The sequence below is a fragment of the Lichenostomus cassidix genome, chromosome 27, assembly GCF_008360975.1.
Source record: "Lichenostomus cassidix isolate B80296 chromosome 27, HeHo_3.0, whole genome shotgun sequence".
Lineage (NCBI taxonomy): Eukaryota > Metazoa > Chordata > Aves > Passeriformes > Meliphagidae > Lichenostomus > Lichenostomus cassidix.
The window spans coordinates 3,326,839-3,348,466 of NC_139507.1; the positions used below are offsets into that span (position 1 = coordinate 3,326,839).

The 21,628-nt window shown below is 46.7% G+C and overlaps 2 protein-coding genes across 3 annotated transcripts; both read left to right on the top strand.

The window, feature by feature from the left end:
• The first annotated feature begins 349 nt into the window (after positions 1 to 349).
• On the top strand, positions 350 to 18,264 carry TOP2A (DNA topoisomerase II alpha). 2 transcript variants are annotated; one of them, XM_085083575.1, is made up of 35 exons: positions 350 to 488; positions 840 to 983; positions 1,167 to 1,257; positions 1,686 to 1,749; positions 2,202 to 2,347; positions 2,883 to 2,980; positions 3,280 to 3,492; positions 3,698 to 3,871; positions 4,069 to 4,170; positions 4,601 to 4,738; positions 4,851 to 4,989; positions 5,265 to 5,422; positions 5,820 to 5,945; positions 6,396 to 6,506; positions 6,598 to 6,703; positions 7,077 to 7,186; positions 7,912 to 8,004; positions 8,451 to 8,565; positions 8,844 to 8,965; positions 9,334 to 9,482; positions 9,782 to 10,013; positions 10,143 to 10,277; positions 10,375 to 10,575; positions 11,125 to 11,320; positions 12,583 to 12,674; positions 12,860 to 13,006; positions 13,128 to 13,211; positions 13,309 to 13,506; positions 14,405 to 14,510; positions 14,799 to 14,939; positions 15,387 to 15,531; positions 15,671 to 15,732; positions 15,848 to 15,973; positions 16,958 to 17,157; positions 17,618 to 18,264. In XM_085083575.1, the coding sequence occupies exons 1-35, from the start codon at positions 456 to 458 to the stop codon at positions 17,753 to 17,755; spliced, it is 4,635 nt and encodes a 1,544-aa protein (XP_084939701.1). In that variant the 5' UTR covers positions 350 to 455; the 3' UTR covers positions 17,756 to 18,264. The 2 variants fall into 2 exon arrangements, with proteins under 2 accessions (XP_084939701.1, XP_084939703.1); XM_085083577.1 differs by having other exon boundaries at positions 15,854 to 15,973.
• A 1,435-nt stretch (positions 18,265 to 19,699) lies between these two features.
• Positions 19,700 to 21,555, top strand: GJD3 (gap junction protein delta 3). The gene has a single exon (XM_085083661.1). It carries the CDS (start codon positions 19,991 to 19,993, stop codon positions 20,708 to 20,710), a length of 720 nt encoding a protein of 239 aa, XP_084939787.1. The 5' UTR covers positions 19,700 to 19,990; the 3' UTR covers positions 20,711 to 21,555.
• The last annotated feature ends 73 nt before the right edge of the window (positions 21,556 to 21,628 follow it).

Consider the following 21,628-nt stretch of genomic DNA (forward strand, 5'->3'; position numbering starts at 1 on the left):
GGGTACTAGTGGGTCCATGGGGCGTGTCCAGCGTGTTGGAGTATCCTAGGGTGTCTCCAGGGTCTGTCCAGTGTATTCCAGTGCTGCCCAGTGTGTCCCCGGGCCTTGCCCAGTGTATTCCAGTCTCTCCCAGTGTATCCCAGTATATCCCAGTACATCCCACCGCCAACGAGCAGAGCCAGTGCCCGCCCTCTCGCTCCTCTATTGGTCAGTCCCGCTGCCCGTCTCGCCGCTCTCCCTCCCGACTGGCCGGTTTGAACGTGCCGTGCGGCCTCTGATTGGGTGAAAGGCGAGGGGGAGAGAGCTAGCACTGTGCCCGCCCCTGATTCCGATTGGCGGAGAGCAGGGAGCCGCGGGCGGGGATTGGCTGCGCGTTTCGGCGGGACGAGCGGAGGTTTGAAGGGGACGTTGAAGCCGCCATCGCCGCTTCAGCAGCTGCCGCCGCCGCCGCTGCCATGGATCTCTCTCAGCCCCCGTCCCCGCTTCGGGTACGTCTGGCGACCGCCGCCCCCATCCTGCGGGGCTTCGGGTTCCCCCGCCGTACCTTCCCCTCGGGATCTCGGGCCCCCCTCAGCCCCCGCAAGGCACCCACAGGTTCTCCCCGGGCCCCCTCAGAGTCTCCCCGGGTTCTTCGCAGCCCCCCTCAGGCCTCCCTCAGGGTCTCCCCGGGCCCCTCTCTCGGCCGCTTTCTCCAGCTCTCCCTCTCCTCAGATCCTCCGCTCCTCTGCGATTCCAGTTCTCTTCGCCTCCCCGTCACAACCCCGATCCTCCTCTCCCCGCCTGACCCCCTCGTGTTGCCCCTGTTCACCCTCTCACCGCCGCCGCCTCTCCCCCGACAGCCCGCGGACGAGAACGCCCGTGTGCACAAGGCCGATGGCCCCAAGAAGCTCACGGTGGAGCACATCTACCAGAAGAAGACGCAGCTGGAGCACATCCTGCTCCGGCCAGACACCTACATCGGCTCCGTGGAGCTCGTCACGCAGGTAGGGGCAGGGGGACTCGGGGCTGAGCCTCCCGAGCACCTCGGGGCAGGCGGGGAGTCATTAGCAGCTGTTTACAAAGCACAAAACTCCTGCTTATCAATCACAAAACATCTGCCTTACAAACGGATGGCACAGAAGAGGGGCTGTACCTGAGCACTTACAAATTTCTTTCTTTTTTTCCAGCAAATGTGGGTTTATGATGAAGGCATTGGCCTCAACTGCAGAGATGTGACCTTTGTGCCTGGCTTGTACAAAATCTTTGATGAGATTCTGGGTAAGCTGACAGATCCGTTGAGTCAGTGAGTGACAGGTTATTAACAGGGGTTGAATATCTTAGAAATTGGTACTAAACATAAGAAACTATCAAGAATTTATTAGCACTACTTAATAGCAAGCCATTGATGGAAACAAACGAAAAAAAATTCAAAAATCCAATTGCAAACCTGATTTCATTTTGCCCAAAATTCTCCCTTTTATGTTAATGGTTGCATTGGAGGAATTCAGAGGTCATTTCCAACCTTCATAATTCCATGATAACTTGTTGCACTCCTCTTTGTAATTTGCAAAATATTTTCATGCCGAGATGATTATTAGTAGCATTGTAGTGAGATTTTGTGTTCATTCTACTGGAACACTTCATAGTTCATAGTTTTCCCTTGATTGAGAATGTAATAAAATAACAATATTCTCTTTCCTTTCTAGTCAATGCTGCAGACAACAAGCAGAGGGATAAAAACATGTCATGCATTAAGGTCACAATTGATGTGTAAGTCTGATTTCACTGTTGTTCATTGCCTTCAGCTGTTCTGCAAAGCTGGGGTGGCACTGCAGGGCTCTGCCATGGGGCTGATCCAAGATAGCCCAAATTTAATTCACCATTTGTGAAAGCCTTTCTCTCTGCTTAGTCCCCTGGTCTCTTACAGAGGGCTGACTGGGGAAACAGCTGCTCTTTCGATGCTGTTCTTTTCCTCTTCCTCTCATTTTTTATCCTGATTGAGCACAGACTGAGCTTTTTGTGTGTGGGTCCATTTCAGAGCCAGCATGTGCAGAGCTGGGCATTTCTGTGTTGCCTGTTCCCCCTCTGCTGGCAGCTGCTGCACTTGCTGAGCACAGATTTGTTCCCAATGAAATGGTGCCTTTCCCCAGAGCCTTTCTGTGACTTCTTTTACAGCTCAGTCATTTGCAGCCTTAAATACAGACTTTTCTTTCCCTCCCCAGAGAGAACAACACAATCAGTGTGTGGAACAATGGGAAAGGTATCCCAGTTGTTGAACACAAAGTGGAGAAGGTCTATGTGCCTGCTCTGATCTTTGGACAGCTGCTGACATCCAGCAACTACGATGACAATGAGAAGAAAGTCACAGGTGGGGAAGGCTCAGATATGCACTAATATCTTTGAGCAGCCATAAATGTGTGACCTAAACTTGAAGGGGGGAAGAGGGTCTTTGATGAAGTGTGAAAACTGAAAGAGGGGAAATTTAGGTGAGATATATTGAAGAAATTCTCTGTGAGGGTGGTGAGGCCCTGGCACAGGTTGCCCAGGGAAGATGTGGCTACCCCATCCCTGGAAGTGTCCAAGGCCAGGTTGGATGAGGTCCCTTCCAACCCAAAGCATTCTGTGATTCTATGAAAATTATGTTCTGAATCTATCAGAGAAGTCTCTGTGCTCTGTTTAATGATAATAACAGTGCAAACATGGGAAAAAGAAAAATTGAATAGTCTCTTAAACCCTAACTAAATTCAAGTTTGTAGTTGCATACTGAGCTTGTAGAATATTGTTGCTTGTTGACAGTTGTCTTTGCATTGGGCTGACATTGACAAACTCCAGTTAGTCTTGGATTCTTTTAGATGGTTTTGGAGAAAAATAATAACACAAGTCCATGTTCCTTCTAATTCCAGGGGGCAGAAATGGTTATGGAGCCAAACTGTGCAACATATTCAGCACGAAGTTTACTGTGGAAACTGGATGTCGCGAATACAAAAAGTTATTCAAGCAGGTAGGAACACTATTCAGGGAGGTTTTACCCGAAGTTTTCAAATGAGACCCTCAGTTTTTGTTTCGAAACTCTAGGCATACTTTGCAGCCAGTGCATTATGATTAGAGTAAATTTGACGCACAAAATGTAATTCTAAGGAATAATGAAATTAACAGACAGCATCAGAATCTGGTTTTTAACCAGAGTTTTTGTTAAGTTTAAAAGTATCTAAAACTCATAAACCAACTTACTGCTTCTAAAAACTAAGGTAATTATTTGCCTGTATTTGACTCACAACTCACCAAAGCTCCTTTCCTCAGACCTGGACAGACAATATGGGAAAGGCTGGAGAAATGAAACTGAAATACTTTGATGGAGATGATTACACCTGTGTCACTTTCCAACCTGATCTGTCCAAATTCAAAATGACCGTTCTGGATAAGGACATTGTAGCATTGATGTCTCGAAGAGCATATGATGTTGCTGGATCCACAAAGGATGTCAAAGTTTTCCTGAATGGACAGAGGCTGCCTGTAAGTGAGCATTGAAAAGAAACACAAATATCTGCATTTTTTGGTGCCATTTAACCAGTGAGATTCTGTTCATGCCATTCTTGGCATCACACACAAGAAAGGAACTCATGCAGGAGGGATTTCTGCACCCTCTTTGCAGGAGGATGTGAATTAAGTATTTATAGGAGCTGTTATCAACCAGTTGTCTGCTCTCATCTGTGTGCAGGTAAAAGGATTCCGCAGCTATGTAGACCTCTATCTGAAGGATAAGGTTGATGAAACTGGGAATGCACTTAAAGTTATCCATGAGGAAGTCAATTCCCGCTGGGAAGTGTGCTTGACTTTGAGTGAAAAAGGCTTCCAGCAAGTCAGCTTTGTTAACAGCATTGCCACCACAAAGGTAACTCTTTAGTGTGTTTAGTCAAGCTAAACATTAATGTTCTTCAACATTAATATTCTTGGCTATTTGTGAGTGTACGTATGTTAGTGAAAAGTACTTTCATGTTGTAAAGAATGTGCTTGAAGTTCTAAATATATATTTATAGTTTTGTGGGGTTTAGTGGCCTCAGTCCCAGGCCCTTGTCCTGTTCCCCTCAGGGTGGCAGACACGTTGATTATGTAGCTGACCAGATCGTGACCAAACTCATTGATGTGGTGAAAAAGAAGAACAAAAATGGAGTTGGAGTGAAGCCTTTCCAGGTACAATGTCAGAATTTCCCAGGTGGGAAACACAACTTGAGCATTACTGCAAATTATAACTTCAGCTAAATGCATCACTGCATTAATTAATAACACATTTCCATTGTACAGACAATAGATATAAGATTGCTAATTATAGAAATTTCATATTGTCCAGTTTAAGCCAATTTCTCTTTGCTTAACTGCTGTGTTTTGTAATCACTGTAAGTCAGTGTAGTTGCACTAAAACTCAGTATCTGTTATATAACAACTATTTAGGCTGAGATGCCAATTCCTTGACATCCCGAATCACCTAACACAGTTCATGAATGTTCATTAGCTGTCCAAAATTAATAAAATTGCAAACCAAACAGTGCAGAGAGCTTCCACTGTGTATTGACGAGTGAGGTGAGCTTGTACAGTGTGTGATCCTTCTTGTATTTAACTACAGGTGAAGAACCACATGTGGATTTTTGTGAATGCCTTAATTGAAAACCCAACCTTTGACTCTCAGACTAAGGAGAACATGACTCTACAGGCAAAGAACTTTGGCTCTACCTGTAAACTGAGTGAAAAATTCATTAAGGGTGTAAGTCCTGATGTACACAGGCAGTCAAAATGTCTGTAAAAATACATAACAAAAGTTTCTGTCATTCTTGATGCTTTCCCCATAACTGTTCAGATTGGGTTTTGTATTGCAGGCAGTTGGCTGTGGCATTGTTGAAAGTATCCTAAATTGGGTAAAATTTAAAGCTCAGAACCAGCTGAATAAGAAGTGTTCAGCTGTGAAACACTCCAAGATTAAGGGTGTTCCTAAGCTAGATGATGCCAACGATGCTGGTAAGTATTTGACATCCTTTGTAACCAATTAATGAAAAAACAGTTAAAACTTGTTTGCTAAATGACATATTTGTTTCCTAAGAAAAAGTGAGAAAACCTGTCATTGTAGTTTTACCCCCATTTCACGGTCCTAGTTACTATGATTATCCACATTTACCGTGTGCAGTGCCAAAAAAACTATGCTAGAAGATTAAATATACTCATTCAGTTGTGAATGTGCAGGCTTGGATTTCATTCCTTAAGTAGAAAACTGAGTTGATTTTCTTCTTTTTTAGGCAGCAAGAATTCTCTAGATTGTACACTGATCCTGACTGAGGGAGACTCAGCCAAAACTCTGGCTGTCTCTGGTCTGGGAGTGGTTGGGAGAGACAAATATGGAGTATTTCCTCTGCGTGGGAAAATCCTCAATGTCAGGGAAGCTTCTCATAAGCAGGTTGGTTGGAAAATGGTTACAGTTACGTGTTGGAAGGTGTGGTGTGATTTGTGCAATGAGTCGGTGCAGCTGCACCTGGAGTACTGGAACTCCAAGGAGCAGTGTCTCAAACATCTGAGTCTTCCCTCACCTTGAGCCTGCCTGGCTGGTTAAGTGGGAATATTGATTAAGTCCTGTTCAGTGACTTGCCTGAGGGGATGATGTTTGTGTTGTGGATTGGAAAATCTTTGGAATGATCTAGAGTAATTTAACCATTAGAAATTACAAGTTTCTAAACACAAAAAAACACCGACAGGACAGAACTCAACCAATGATACACTTATAGATAATTTTATACTTTTTTGAGCTGCATTTTGAGTCTGAAAGACAAGTTTTTATTCTGTGTGATCTCTTTCAGATTATGGAAAATGCCGAAATCAACAACATCATCAAGATTGTGGGTTTGCAATATAAAAAGGACTATGAAGATCAAGAATCTTTAAAAACTCTTCGCTATGGAAAGATTATGATCATGACAGATCAGGTTAGGTTCATTAAAATTGAAAGCTGGGAGAGGATAATAATTAACATTTAAATAAACAGAAAGGAAGAAAATACTGCTTTTCTCCAACTGCCGCTGTTGTTGTACCTAATTCTCTGTGATTCTTTTTCCCATTTTCCATTTTATTGGGTTATAATGTCTTTTCAGCCACAAAAAGAGTGAAGTGGGGAGTAACATCAAACAGCTAAACACTATCTTTCCAGTGTGCTGATTCAAGGTCCTTGACCAGTCCTTGACACCTTTTTTCACCAAGAATCTGCCTTTTTCTGTTTCTCTTAATTTTCAGCAATTAACACATGATCACCTTTTTAGAGGTGAAAGTTAATAGGGTCGGTTAGGTGGAATTAGGGGGTCATTTACTATTAAGCCAACAATTGTCATTTCCATCATTACCTGATAAAATATGGTTTGTTTTTTTCTTTTATAATTCAGGATCAGGATGGATCACACATCAAAGGTTTGCTGATTAACTTCATCCATCACAATTGGCCATCTCTTCTAAGACACAACTTTTTGGAGGAATTCATTACTCCCATCATAAAGGTGAAGGCTGGGGGATGATGAGGTGAATGACTGAAGATCCATTGTCTTAAAATGGATCTCATCTCACAGTTAAAATATTTGTCCATTGTAGGCCTCTAAAAACAAAGAAGAAATTGCATTCTACAGCATTCCTGAGTTTGAAGAATGGAAAAGCAGTACACAGAACTACAACTCATGGAAAATCAAGTACTACAAAGGTTTGTAAAAACTTAATATGGTGAAACTGATGCAAGCCAGAGCACTGACGATTCGATGCAGTCAATCCTGCTTTGCAGAAAGGATTTGGACTGAGTGTCCTCCAAGTCTCTTCCCTCCTATGATAGTCCCATTAGATTTCAGATATCTACAGGAATTATAGACAAAATCCAAAGCATGCTGCTGCTCACTTAATTGTAATTCTTATGACTTTTGCCATACATGTCATTTTGAAATAACTTAAGTTTTCAGGAAGTCATCTTCACACTATGTTCATATGATGCATCACAGAAACTAAGTATAGCAAGATATTTCTTTGAATTGGAACTTAATTTAGGCAAAAAGTCGTTAGGCTTAACTCTGTTGTCCCTGCAGGTTTGGGTACCAGCACATCGAAGGAGGCCAAAGAATACTTTGCTGATATGGCAAGACACCGAATTGGCTTTAAATATTCTGGGCCTGAAGATGATGCTGCGATCACCCTGGTAACTAACACTTGATTTAATTGCTGACTTACTACCTTTGGTATTTCACCTTGTAGAGTGCTCTGTATTTTCTCTTAAAATGCTCTTTGAGGCCTTTGGGCTGGAGACGATCTCTGTGTTACCAAGGCTACAGCTTTAGTTGAACCAGGAGCAGCGAATCTGCCCCTCAACCTCAGGCCAAGAGTACCCTTTTAATGATGGGTTTAAATATTGCTTGGAACAAACTAATCACTGCAAACCAATTGACATTTTCAGACACAATAGTAAATATTCCTTTAACATTTTTCTGCGTATTCTGCTGCAGTTTTCTCCAAGTCAGATCTTCCTTTCCTCCCCAGTGCAAAACAGTGGAATAAAACAGCTCTCTCTTCTGTGAACTTCACCCTAATTAGTCTTTGATTCTTAAATATTCAGACATTAGGCAATGCCAAAAAATCAAGTTTTCCCCCAAAATATTAATTTTCCCTCAAATCTGCTTTAGTCTTTTGTTATATTAAAGATCTATAAATTTAAACCTAACTACTCTGTCTTCTACAGAGTGGTGGAAATTATGTTCTTAATATGTTTAGCTACAGAAACCTTTTGTTGCATTTCTCAGGCTCCTAAATCAGCCTGTTTAGCATGTTGTTCTCCTGGGTAAGCTCTTCCTTTTTCTCAAGTGATCCAATAGCGCACAACCACAGAACATTCTGGAATTGAGTTACTTTTCGTTTTGTAACATCCAGGCCTTTAGCAAGAAGAAGATAGAAGAGCGAAAGGAGTGGCTGACTAATTTCATGGAGGATAGAAGACAACGGAAGCTGCACGGTCTGCCAGAGGTAAAAGGTTTATGTTTATAAGGAAACTGGTTTCCAGTCTCTGCCTGGGGCTGTTCTCAGCTTCATCCCAGCACGCCAGAGCTGCATACAGCTCAGTCAGTGAGTCAGGCCCGGATTATAGGACGTTGAAAATGTGTCAGGATTTTGCAGAGCAGCTTCTTCTCTCATCTTATCAGTGTAGCCTCATTGTCAATTATCCAGTGGTTAATTTCATTTTTAACTCTCATCTTTCAAGCTACTGTATCAATAGGAAAATGATAACTCAAGCAGAGCCAAATGAAGTCTTTATTTCCTCCTAATTGGGGGAAATAGTGCATCCTGGGAAATGTTCAACACTTGAGCTGTATTTAGCTTGTCTTACAAGGAGTTCCCATTTCAGTGAAACTAGCCAAGAAACTGATTAGGTCCTGTTAAAATGAAGGCAACCTTCCTCTTGTTTTTCTTAGGAATATCTGTATGGGAAAAATACCGATTACCTCACGTACAACGACTTCATCAACAAGGAGTTGGTGCTGTTCTCAAACTCGGATAATGAGAGATCAATCCCATCACTGGTTGATGGTAAGTGATTTCTAAGTAGTGATTCTGCATGGTGTATCCCCAGAAAGTTGGAAATGGGTGTTTGATGTCACATCAGAGTCAGGGAGCATGCCAAGGTTTCAGGATCAGTGTCTGCTGTCCAAGCAGAAAACATCTTATCCATTTTGTATTGCAAGGGCCTTTACTCACTTGGTACAGAATCTTTAGGTGTATAAGTAATTCTTGCATCTCTAGAGAGCAGAAGCCAAGTGCATCACATCCCTTGGTCTAGCCAGGAGGTCTTTTCTTTTACTATACAGGTTTGAAGCCAGGTCAGAGGAAAGTTTTGTTCACCTGTTTCAAACGAAACGATAAGCGGGAGGTGAAGGTTGCTCAGCTGGCTGGTTCTGTCGCCGAGATGTCCTCATACCATCATGGTGAGGTAAGAACCTGCCTGGGTGTGCAAAACACTTTAAAGGAAAGACAAAATCCCTTCTGTTGGTGTGAGTTACAATGTCTCTAAAACAGAATTAGACATTTGAGTGTGTACACCAAAGGGAAGTGGCTGTTTCCATAGTTAATTCTTCAATATTAATTTAATCTGATATTGCTCACTCTGCCTGTCCTGTCTGGACTTCATGGGTGCATAGTTCATTCAAAAAGTAGAACCAGAAAAACCCACTGCATTTGTGATGGATTTAGGCAGATGTTAATAACCTTTCTGTTAAGTTCTTGGTGTGAATGTTGCCTTACTTTGTCCATTCCCTGAAGCATTCTTCATGTTCAGCTTTGCACCTCCCTTCGTTGCAGGCTGCACTGATGATGACCATCATTAACTTGGCTCAGAACTTTGTGGGCAGCAACAACCTCAACTTGCTCCAGCCCATCGGTCAGTTTGGCACTAGGCTGCATGGAGGGAAAGACTCTGCCAGCCCTCGATATATCTTCACCATGCTCAGGTCAGCATTCCAGAATTCTTACTGTCTTAAAAGACTCTTTTTTATAACAATTAGAATGAAAAACAAATTGGCTTTTTCCCTTTGAAACTCTGGGCTACTTGCATGCTCTGAGTTGCAACAATTGAGGTGAGATTCACGTGCTAGATTCTGTTGTGGAAACGTGGCTATCAGAGAATATGGAAATGGAAGCAGAAACAAAAGGAGAAATTTGGGTGGGATAGTAAAAATTAGATTTCTCTTTGCATGGCGATCATGTTCTGTAACAAGAATTTGGGCTTTAATTCCCTTCTCCATTCCAGTCCTCTGGCACGGCTGGTGTTCCCACCAATGGATGACAACATCCTGAGGTTCCTCTATGATGACAACCAGCGTGTGGAGCCAGAGTGGTACATGCCCATCATTCCAATGGTGCTGGTCAATGGGGCTGAAGGAATTGGTACTGGCTGGGCCTGTAAGATCCCCAACTTCGATATCAGGGAAGTTGTGAACAATATCCGTCGGCTGATGGATGGAGAAGAGCCATTGCCAATGGTAAATAATATAATTTAAAAATATGTGTCTTGCTTGTTGGTTCATTGAGCTCATATTGAGCATTTTTTGGGCATGCTTAAAAACAGAGCCATCCACACAAAGCTGAATCCAGTGTTTCTTTCTCCTCAGCTTCCCAGTTACAAGAATTTCAAAGGAACTATAGATGAGCTGGGGCCTAATCAGTATGTGATAAGTGGTGAAGTGTCCATTCTTGATTCTACCACCATTGAGATCACTGAGCTGCCAGTCAGAACATGGACACAGGTAATAAACAAGGAATTTGCTCTGGGAATGTATAGTTTGCTCTATAAAGCAAAAAGGGATTAGCAGGTTTTGGGTCTGACTTTCTTTCTTTCCTTAGACATATAAAGAGCAGGTTCTGGAGCCGATGTTGAATGGGACTGAGAAGACCCCTCCTCTAATCACAGACTATAAAGAATATCACACGGACACCACCGTGAGGTTCGTGGTGAAGATGACTGAAGAAAAACTAGCAGAAGCTGAAGCTGTGGGGCTGCATAAGGTCTTCAAACTCCAAACAAGTTTAACATGCAACTCCATGGTATGTGGCAGATTTTGCTGAAGGAATTTCTTGGTTTAACTCAGACTCTGTGGACAGCTGCAGTCGCGTGAAACAAAAATCCTCTTTGGCAGTAACCTATTCACTTCGATTTTTCTGCTGTTACTGGTTTTAAATCAGCTTTCAAAGGTCAAGAGCCTGGCTTAGGAGCGGGCCCGGAGTAGATGGTTTGCCTGAAGGAGGCAAAATGATCTGAAATCACAGTTTGCCGAGCTCTTTGATCTAGCAGCAGAGGCACTGAACGTCTGGCTGCTGACAATGTGTGAAGCTCAGTGCGAGATGTTTGTCCTGCACAGAGCTCTAAGATTCAAGTAACTTTAACCCTACTATGCATATTCAAGAACACTGAAATTCTAAAATTGTCTCTTGCTGCTGTGCTCACAAACTGAAGTAGTTTCTAGAACAACAGTGAGATTTGATAATTTGTTGGTTAATAATTCAGTGGTACCATCACACCTGTGTTACAGGTAACTTCCAGTGGGTTTGGAATCAGATTTATCGTAATGCCTGTGTTCTTTCATTTTCCTCCAGGTTCTCTTTGACCATGTCGGCTTTCTTAAGAAATACGACTCTCCCCAGGATATTCTTAAGGAGTTCTTTGAACTCCGGCTCCGATATTATAATTTGAGGAAGGAATGGCTTATTGGGATGCTGGGTGCTGAGTCTGCAAAGCTGAGCAACCAGGCTCGCTTCATCCTGGAGAAAATAGACGGCAAAATCGTGATTGGTATGTTATTCTTGGTGACTGGGATTGTAACTGGGAGAACTGGGTGATTTCTTGAGCTTTGTCAGCACCCCCTCAGCCCCAGGCTGGCTTTTACAAAGCACACCAGAGCTTATCTCTGCTCCAGTGACATCTAAGAGGAAAATGCTTCACAGAGTATCCTTGGTCTGTGTATTATACACATAATAATGACAATGGGGTACTTATGCAGCTTCCCTGCTCTGTGTTTGAGAATTTTTTGTGAGAATTTTTAAAATAGTTTAGCAATACTTCCTATTTATTTCTCACTGGGTAGGAATAAGAGTTAATAATTTGTGAGGTTAGAAAAGGGCAGTGTTTGCTGTCAAATGCATTTTTAAGAATCTGTATCTCTCTCTATTATCTTTGTGAACCTCTGCAAAAACATTCCAAATCACGTTCTCGGTGGACTGGGGGTTCAAACTTAGATGATACTCAAGTAGCAGCATCTGAGAATCATGAGCTAGAAAAAGAAGCAGATCTTTGTTCCCAACATACACATTTTTCAATCAACTTTTCCCCCTCGGTGTAAAAGACAGGCTGTGTTCTGCTGCCTTCACGGAGGATGCGGCCAGACGTGTCATAAGATGCTTTGTGGTTTGTGTCTGAAGGCAGCCCAGTAATCCCAGCAGCCCAAGTCTGTCTGACTGAACTCAGGAAGAGAAATAATACCCCTGAAATGCATTTTCTTGGGTTTTTGTAATAAGTAGTTCCAAGGCTGCCAGAGCTGGTTTCATTTGTATTTGTGTCTCATGGTTGATGGCTTCTGATACCTTAAAAAGCAGCAAATTCCAGCTGAAGCATTTCCAGTGGTTGAACACTTAGAGCATAAATTTCCCGGGTGATGTCTAATGAGGTGCAAGTTATACCAAGCTATCCAGGGTTTTTTTTTCTCCACCTGCCTGTCATCATGAAACCTGTTTTATGCCATCATACCTTTTATCCCTAGTTCAAAAACTACTTAAAGCAGGGGAAATGCATATATGGAAACAAAGAAAACTATTAACATTGTTTTGGCAGGTATAGGAGCAATGCTGCCCTGACAAATCACCTGCTAAATAGGAGCTTTTCAGGTGTTGTTCAGGCTCTTCCACATATCCCAGCTGTGATGTGGAAAGGCTGGTTTGGATCTCTGTAGGATGCTGGGCTGCTACAACCACAGGATCCAAAAAATAAAGCTCATCTGCCACTGTTAACAGCGACTGGTAGTGGGCACTGAGTGACAACCCTGAAATGTCTGTTTGCAGAAAACAAACCCAAGAAAGAGCTGATTCAAGTTCTTATCCAGAGAGGGTACGAGTCTGATCCGGTGAAGGCTTGGAAGGAGGCACAAAACAAGGTAATGCCTCAGTCATCCTCTGAATACGCCCAAACCGGCCCCAAGCTCTGAGGTCTCATAATCCTTAGAGAGGCCCAAGTTGCTTTTCCATTTGCAGGATTCAAGAGTTTCCGTGTTTGATCAGTAGCCCTACCCTTGTGTGTCAGGGTTTTTGTTGACTATGTTTGTTTCAAATCCACATTTAGGATGAAGAGGAGGAGGAGGGGGAGGAAGAGAATGACAAAGAATCAGCTGCAGCCTCTGGCCCAGACTTCAACTACCTGCTGAACATGCCCCTGTGGTATTTGACCAAGGAGAAGAAAGATGAGCTCTGCAAGCAGAGGGATAACAAAGTATGTGCCTTCCTTTCCTTAAAAAAGCATTATATTTATATATATAATGTGTTAGATAATTTGGTTTTGGATGGTGGATTGAAATATGTGACTAATGATTATCATCTGTGATTTCCTTTAGTTAAAGGAGCTGGAAAACCTTAAGCGCAAGAGTCCCTCTGACCTGTGGAAGGAAGACCTTGCAGCCTTCGTTGAAGAACTTGATGTATGTCAATGCTCAGTGCAGATGATCAACTTCCTCATCCACCAGCCCTTTATTGACTTTTACATTTTTTTGCGTTACTTTATGCTCCCCTCTGCAGGTAGTGGAGGCAAAGCAAGCACAGGATGAGAGTGCAGGGATTGTTGGCAAACCTTTGAAGGTGAAAGGAGGGAAAGCGAAGGTGAAGAAGGCACAGCTGCCAGAAGTAATGCCATCCCCTCATGGCATCAGGGTTGTTCCTCGGATCACTGCTGAGATGAAGGCAGAGGCAGAGAAGAAAACTAAAAAGAAAGTAAAGGTAAAAAGGAACATTCCAAATGTTCAATTTTTTTTTTACACCCTCTTCAATACAGTCCTACAGAAATGTGAGTCCTTGTTAGCTGCACTTGTCCTGTTGAAGCAGTTATTCAGGGAGAGGGACAGGACGTTAGGATTTGGGAAGCACTGGGAATGGGGGTGTCTCAGTCTGAAGGAGAACAGATTCAATGTATCAGGAGATGGCTTAGAGGGAAATTTTTAGCACATTGCAGTGCCAGGGATGGGCTGGTAGCTCAGAAAAGGGGGCGGATGCAAGTAAGGTTGTTCCAGGTGTCTTGGGAATTTGATAAACCCTCTAGCAGGCAGGAAGCACAGCCAGTACATTCCCTTCTCCAGAACAGCCTTTGCATTCCCAGCAATGCTTTCAGCCACTTAATGCCATCATTGTTCTCTATATCAAGGAGATAAAAAAGATTGAACTCTTTTTATAGGACTAGTTGAAATGGTGCCATTCAGTCATTTCCAACAGAGAGAACTAACCCATCCCCTCACCTGTTTGGCCCTGGAAGCCACACAGGTCACTCCTTTCCTCCACATGATTCCACCCAACAGTTTTTCCAATAACTCCTGCTTTTGTTTTTATCCCACCCTGTCCAGTCCCACACAGCAGCAGGACCAGAGCGCTCAGGAGTGGGGCCAGAGTTCCTGTTTTTGTTCATGTTGGATTTTGCCTTTTAAATCACCTGATTTGGGGGCAGATCCTGTCCAATTTACAGATCCTGTCTGTAATCAATTCTACACACAGTTTGTTTCACAGACTCAGATTTCTTGTACCACTAACTTTTATGTGTCTAAAATAAGCAGCTCCTTCCTCCATTACCCGGTGTGCCTCTTCTCCATGAGCTGACTCACTGTTTGCTATCTGCTTGCATCTGCAGAGTGAAAAAACTGAATTTGATGAGAATCAGGATGAAAACATATCCGGAGAGAAGGAGTCTGTAGGCCTGAAGCAGAGATTAGCTCAGAAGCTGAAGACTGAGCGAGGTAAATGCTTTGATGTTATTCCCTCTATGGAAAGGGAGGGGAAGGATTGTCAATTTGGTTATCTGACCTCTTCCTGAAGATGGTGAGCAACACCTAGGATCAGTAGTTTTGGAAAAACTAGGTGAGAAAATGATCCTGGATTAACAGTCAAGTGAAATAGATTCCTATTTTTCTTTGTTTAAACCAGAATCCTCTGAGTTCAGTGTATTTCTAAGCTCAGCTTGAACTGCTGAGCCTGAAGTACACATGGAAGTTTGCTGGTTCATCCTGCCTCCCAATATTTTTCAGGAGCTAAGAGACAGGCTACTCTGCCTTTCAAGCCATTAAAGAAAGCCAAGAAACGAAATCCTTGGTCTGACTCAGGGTCTGATTCAGAGTCTGATTTTGAAGCACCTCCTCAAAGAGAGCGAGTGGTTCGCCAGGCAGCAGGTGAGTGAGGACATGGATGCAGGAGAGCAATGGTCCTCCTTGTGCAGAAGAAAATGGAACAGACTATTTAGGGAGCTCCCAGAGCCTCAGATCACATTTAGAAATCATCTTGAAAAGGCTTCTTTATTTTACTGTCTGAAACTGTTAAATATTTCTACCATTTGTGCACATTTTCAAGGAAAAGCAGAAATGGGCAACTAGAGAAATATGGTTATTGGGTTTAATTACACAACTGTCTTGGCAAATTAAATGTGTTGTGGGTGAGGTTGGAAGACTCCAAATGACAGAACACACTTCTCATTTGGAGTCTTCTCCCTGGCAGTCTCAGCATCTGCTTGTTTTTATTCAGGTCTTTATTTTTTAATAACTGCAACTAAAATATTGAAAAAGAAACTGAGCTGCATATTGCCAAATGTGTAAAATAACACATCTGTGTCCTTCCATCAGCCAAAGTCAAGCCCATGGTCATTTCGGACTCTAATCACTCCAGCTCAGATGAGGAGTCTGAATTCCAGGGTGACGGTGAAGGCAATTCTGAATCGGACACTAACTCCAAGAAAAAGCCTCCTCCCAAGCCCAGACCTGCTCCCAAGTGAGTATTTTACCATAATCACTGGAAATTAGTTGTGCTTAATGCTACACAGAAATTAAAAGCACCTTTTTTTTTCTTCTAATGCACCTACGGTAGTGCATCATAAACTGAATAAAAAACTTGGGGGTTTGTTTTCCAGGGAAACCACTGAAAAAGCAGTGAAAGCTCCCAAAGAAAAGACAGTGCCAAGTGCTGTCCCCGGTGAGTGTGAGACCTCTAAACCATGTGGATTGTCCTAAAATCCCTCAGCAGTGCCCAGGGAAGAGCAGAGGGGATAACTTGGCTGTTTCAGACTGACTCTGCTTTCTTTATCCAGTTCCAGTCCAAGATGTCCCTGAGGACAAGGAGAGCCAAGCTCCTGCAGCTCCATCCATCCCAGTGCCCAGCACCAAGGCTGCACCCAAAAAAACTGCTGCAGCCAAGAAAGCTGGAGCCACCAAGGGTAAGGGCAGCTCAGCAGCATCAGTTTTAGAGAACAATTATAATTCCTGTGGGAAACAGTCCGAGTGATTTCGTTTGGCGTTACAGGGCTGGGCAACTGGAGTTTGCATTTCAGCAAAGATCTGAGGTTTGTGGCAGAGGTTCTCTAGTTGTCATGTTTGAGGTCTGTTTCCAAACATATCATGTTCTAGTTCATGTTGGACATGCTTGGAGGGAGGGAATTTTAGTTTGGGAACAGGAAAAGTGAATGCTTCCTACAGCGCTATGTAATACTTGGCAGGGATAATCTGAGTGGAATTTGTGTCTTGCAGTCAATGTCCTACTTCATGTCTTTTTGGGAAGAAAGCTGCCTTGGAGCAGACAAACTTTTGGGGGTAGTTTGATCTATTCGGTGCTGGATCCATCTCATCCATCTCCAGCATTTGACTCGGGGTTTTTTAAACTCAACTGCCAGACTTGGACACTGTTTTGCATATTCCAAATGGAATCAACTCGGTGTTGATCCCAGCAGGAAAATAGTGTTACTTCCACTCCTGAATTGAGAAAGCCTGTTATCACTCAGAAATGGCCTGAAATGAGCTGAACTGGAAGTTGTGCTCCAAGTTGCTTTTTAAAAAAGTGAGATTATAGGTGAGAAGAAACCAGTGAGTGTTTAGGAAATTCCTTCCTCCCTGTGCAAGAGTTTGAAGGTCTGAGATGGCTTACAAAGCCTTGAGAAATCAGGACTTTTCAATCTGAAATAGTCTGTAAATTGCTCTGGGGATGCTTTAATTTGATCCTCTAAATGTAGCAGAACTGAGCAGATAAACAACCTCATTCCTCACCATCTGTGGAAGAGGGATCTTTCTAGAAAACCCGGCTTCAAACGGAGACGACCTGTGCGCTGACCCTGCGGCAGCGCAGAGCCTGTTTGTGTTGGAAGTAATTCCCAAACTGGGAATGAGAGAGGAGCGAAACAGGGGTTTAACACCGTGTTCTGTTCCAGACAACCAGCCCTCCATCATGGATGTCCTGGCCAAGAAAAAGGCTGCACCCAAACCCAAGCCAGCAGCAAAGGAGGGACCCCTGCGCGGCGAGGGTGACAACGCCAAGGGGAAGAAGGTTACAAAGAGGCAGCCAAGCTCTTTGGATTCAGATTCCGATTCGGATTTTGGCTCAAAGCCTGCCAAGTCTGTTGCATCAAAGGTTTGTGCAATGCTGTCGGCACTGAGGGAACAGCTGAGCATGGGGTTGGTTCTTCCAGCAGGAAAAGCTGGTGGAGGTCGAACCTCTACCTGGGTGTGGGCAGTGGGGAAAAAGGGGGGGTCACAGAATCATGGAATATTCTGAGCTGGAAGGGACCCACAAGGATCATGAAATCCAGCTGCTGGCCCTGCACAGAACAATCCCAACAATCCCACCCTGTGCATCCCTGAGAGCATTGTCCAAACGCTCCTGGAGCTCTGTCAGCCTTGGGGCCGTGCCCATTCCCTGGGAAGCCTATTCAGTGCCTGACACCCTCTGGGATAAGAGCCTTTCCCTCAAAAGGGTCAGACAGCCCAGATCCTTGGTCTGCTCCCACCGTACCCATGGCACAGCAGGCATGTGAATCTCGTGTTCCTTGTGGTTGCTCAGATCCATGACTCCTTTCCTGCTTTCTCTCCAGAAATCCAAGCTGCAGGACAACACCTTCACCGTTGACCCCGGTGCCGACAGCCCTGTAGCTCAGCCCCGTGCCAGGCCTGGTCGCCTCAAAAAACCTGTCCAGTACCTGGAGTCATCTGAGGATGATGATATATTTTGAGTTTTTAGGAAAGTTTTAAACTTCAGATCCACAATGACCCTTCAGCAGAGCTCTGGAGCTCCCACCAAAGACCATCTCAGCCTAGGAAATCTTCACTGAACCTAAGCTGCTGAGGTTCGTTACAGGTGAACACAGCTCGTTGGGGCTTTTTTGTTTTGTTTTAAAGTTAGATTTGTTTAAGCAGGAGCATCCCCTTTTTGGTGAACACTGGAGCCATGTGCCCAGCGAGTGCTGCCGCACTTCCCTCTTCCCCATTATTTGACACTTTTTGGTCATTTTAGTGTTAAAGTTGACTTTAGAACATGCCAAATTTTTTAAAATTTATATATCATTCTTGAAATATCTTAAAGTACTAAAATATATGAACTTTTACTTCCACCACCCAACACAGGTGAGCCATTTTTCCAGCACTATTCCATTGCTATGTAAATATTTTCTGTGTTTTGTTTTTTCTTTGTGTCCTGAGTTCGTCCTTTTTCATATTTGTCTAATAAAAGCGGGTTTGCTTATTTTCTTCACTGAATTTGTGTGTTTTTAGGGCAATAACCACTGCAGAGCTTGTACTAAGCCCTCCCTCTGTCAGAGCAGAGCGCTTGGCACAAGCTCTGGGGGGTGTTGGGCTGGTTGGCCACTTCCCCACTGGCTGTGGCCACTGTGGCTACACAGCCGAATTCCTGTGAACACCCCTGTGGTCCCCAGCATGGGGGGAGCTGCTTGCCCAGAGAAGCTGTGGCTGCCCCATCCCTTGAAGTGCCCAAGGCCAGGTTAGAGCAGCCTGGGCTAGAGAAAGGTGTTCCTGCCCGTGGCAGAGGATGGGACTGGATGAGCTTTAAGGTCCCTTCCCATCCAAACCATTCCATGATTCCACAAAACTCCAGGGCCCCCCATGCTATCTGTGCTTTGCTGGAACCCAGTCAAGTGTGGAAAGCACTGTCAGATTTTCCACTGGCTCTGGAGAGCGTCTCTGGCGCGTCCCCTCCAAGGGCCAGGCTATTTACAGCTCCTCTTGCTGCAGAACATGACCCATGACAGAGCCACGGGTGGGTTGTGGGGCTGCTCAGAATCTGGCATCACCCAAATGTGGATGTAGAGCTCTGGGAACACAGTGGACCACAGTCTCCATACCAGGAGTTTCCCCATCCCAAAATCTTGGATGGGGTGCTGGGGATGCTGCTGGATGGGAGCTGAGCTGTGGGACATCAGGCACTGACCCACCCTGGGCATTGCATGTCCTCGAGGGGTGAGGGGGGTCTGAGGATGACCCATGTTGTTCAGGGCTCTGCTCCTGTTACTGGAAAGGGGATTTGAGGCACCAGCAAAGACCATCAGCACTGGCCTGGGCTGGGCAAGGGCTGGCAGGAGCCCTGGCCATGCCACAGGAAATTTTGCAGGGATCTGTCCACAAGTGCCAGAGCTGGGGACAACGTGGGAAGATCCATGGGACCTCCAATAGCCCTAGCACAGCGTCGTGGGGCAGGGAGGGCTGGTGCCAGCCATGAGCATCCCCCAGGCACTGCAGGGCAGCAGCTGTGGCAGCAGAGCTGGGTGTACCCAGGCTCAGGTGGCTCAGGGGACTGATGCCCCGGTGGGGGGGGCTTTTTGGGGGCCGAGTGCTGTGGCCTGGGGACACTGAGGCCCTGTGGGTTTGGGAAGACCAAAGTTTGGGGGTATTTCTGCACTGGGGGAGCCACCGCCCCTCTGCCAACCTGTGCCCTGGGCAGTTCCCGGCCCTGGGCAGGGGCAGCATTTGTCCTTGAGCCCCACCGGCAGTGCTGAGCCCTTCCCTCCCTCCAGGCGCCCCTGCGGGTGCTCTGTCCCTTTAAAAGGACTCCAGGCGTGGCTGTGGGACCATTATCCCATCCCAGCTGGACAAGGGACTGGACAGTCCTGGACAGCCCTGGGCAGCCGGCGCCAGCAGCGTTGGCACACCGTGGACCGCAGCCTCCGCAGGTATGGGGCTGTTGTGGGGGACTGCAGGGATCTGTGGTGCGGGACAAGGGATGGGGAATCAGCTCGTCCTTGGATCCATTCCTGGGGGAGCGAATCCTGGGCACAGCGGGTGCCTGGGGAACACTCCTGACAGGGCTGAGCCGGGCTGGCACTGCCTGGGCACCCTCCCGTGAGCGTTTGGGAATGGCGGGAGGATGGAGAGCTGGAGGGGCCGTGCTGCCGCCGGGGTCCGACCTTGCGGACACTGCGTCCCCCCAGCGCTGACCCCGCTCCCGCAGCGCGGCCATGGGCGAGTGGGGCTTCCTGAGCTCGCTGCTGGACGCCGTGCAAGAGCACTCGCCCATGGTGGGCCGGTTCTGGCTGGTGGTGATGCTCCTCTTCCGCATCCTGGTCCTGGCCACCGTGGGCAGCGACGTCTTCGAAGACGAGCAGGAGGAATTCGTGTGTAACACGCAGCAGCCGGGCTGCAAACCCGTGTGCTACGACGCTGCCTTCCCCATCTCCCACTATCGCTTCCTCGTCTTCCACGTCGTCGTGCTCTCGGCGCCCGCCGCCCTCTTCGTCATCTTCACCGTGCACCAGGCGGCCAAGCCGGGCCGCGGGGGAGCCCCGGGCCAGCGCGCCCGCCGCCTCCAGCCCTTCTACGTGGGCAGCGTGGTGGCCCGAATCGCCGCCGAGCTGGGCTTCCTGCTGGGCCAGGCGCTGCTCTACGGCTTCAGGGTGCAGCCGCTCTTCGTGTGCCGCCGCCGGCCCTGCCCGCACCGCGTCGACTGCTTCGTCTCCCGCCCCACCGAGAAAACTGTCTTCATCCACTTCTACTTCGTGGTGGGGTTGGTCTCGGCGCTGCTCAGCCTGGCCGAGCTCGCCCACCTCCTGCGCAAGGGCCCCCCGGCCCGGCCCGGCTGCTGCCACCGGCCACAGGAGCGGGGTCCGGCGACTGGGCAGCCGGCGGGGGCTGCGGAGGGACCCTGTGGTCCTCACCCGCGGGGGGACCTCACCGTGTGACCGTGCCCCGGCTGCCACTGCTGCCATGAGCTGTGGCCGGACTCAGCCCGGCGGGGACTGCGGCTCTCCCTACCCCAGAGGGGTCTCAGCCCTCGCTGTGAGAGGGAAGCCGGGCCGTGCCGGGCTGGGCTGTGCCCCGCTGCCCCTGCTGCCCCCGGTTCCTGTTGTGGGCGGTGGATGGGCCTCACCCGGCAGCTGCTGGAAAAAAAATTAGGACAGAAAGAAAATAAACAGGTCCCATCCCCACACGGTGGCAGGAACACCCCTGACCGCCCTGTGTCCCCCAGCCCAGCATGGGGGGGTCAGGGCTGCCCCCAAACCCTGTGCTGGGAGTGTCACAAATGCAATCAGGGCTGGCCCTGGCATAGGAGGATATGACTGTGGCCTCAGGACTGGGAAGGTCAGAGCTTTGGGGTGCTGGGAGGACCCCAAATGGTTCTGTCCCAGCCTTTGGGGATGACCAGAGGCAGGGAGAGCAATGGGGGGGTCTTGGGCTGCCCTCCTGCAGCAAAGAACACCCACATTCTACAAGGACTTGGGGTGCCACAGCCTGACCATCTCCTCCCCACCCCTGCACCCCTCCTCCCCAGGTACCCCCACAAGAATAACGAGCCAGGCACTAGAATAAATAAACTTTATTCTGGAGCCAGCCCCCCCCGTCCCCCCTCCCCGTCCTCCCCGTGCCGGCAGGGCCAGGCCCCCCATCCCGCGAGGCCGGGACTGGCACCACCGTGTGCCTCCCCACAGTCCCCTCCCCGCCTGGGGGGCCGGGGCAGGGCCCGCCCGGTGCCCCCCGACTCTAAATCCACTAAAATCTCAACAACAACAACAAAAAAAAAAAAGAATTTAATAATAATAAACCGTGTGCCCCCCCCTCCCCCGGCAGCGCCCGCCGTGCCCCCTCCACCTGCACAGGCC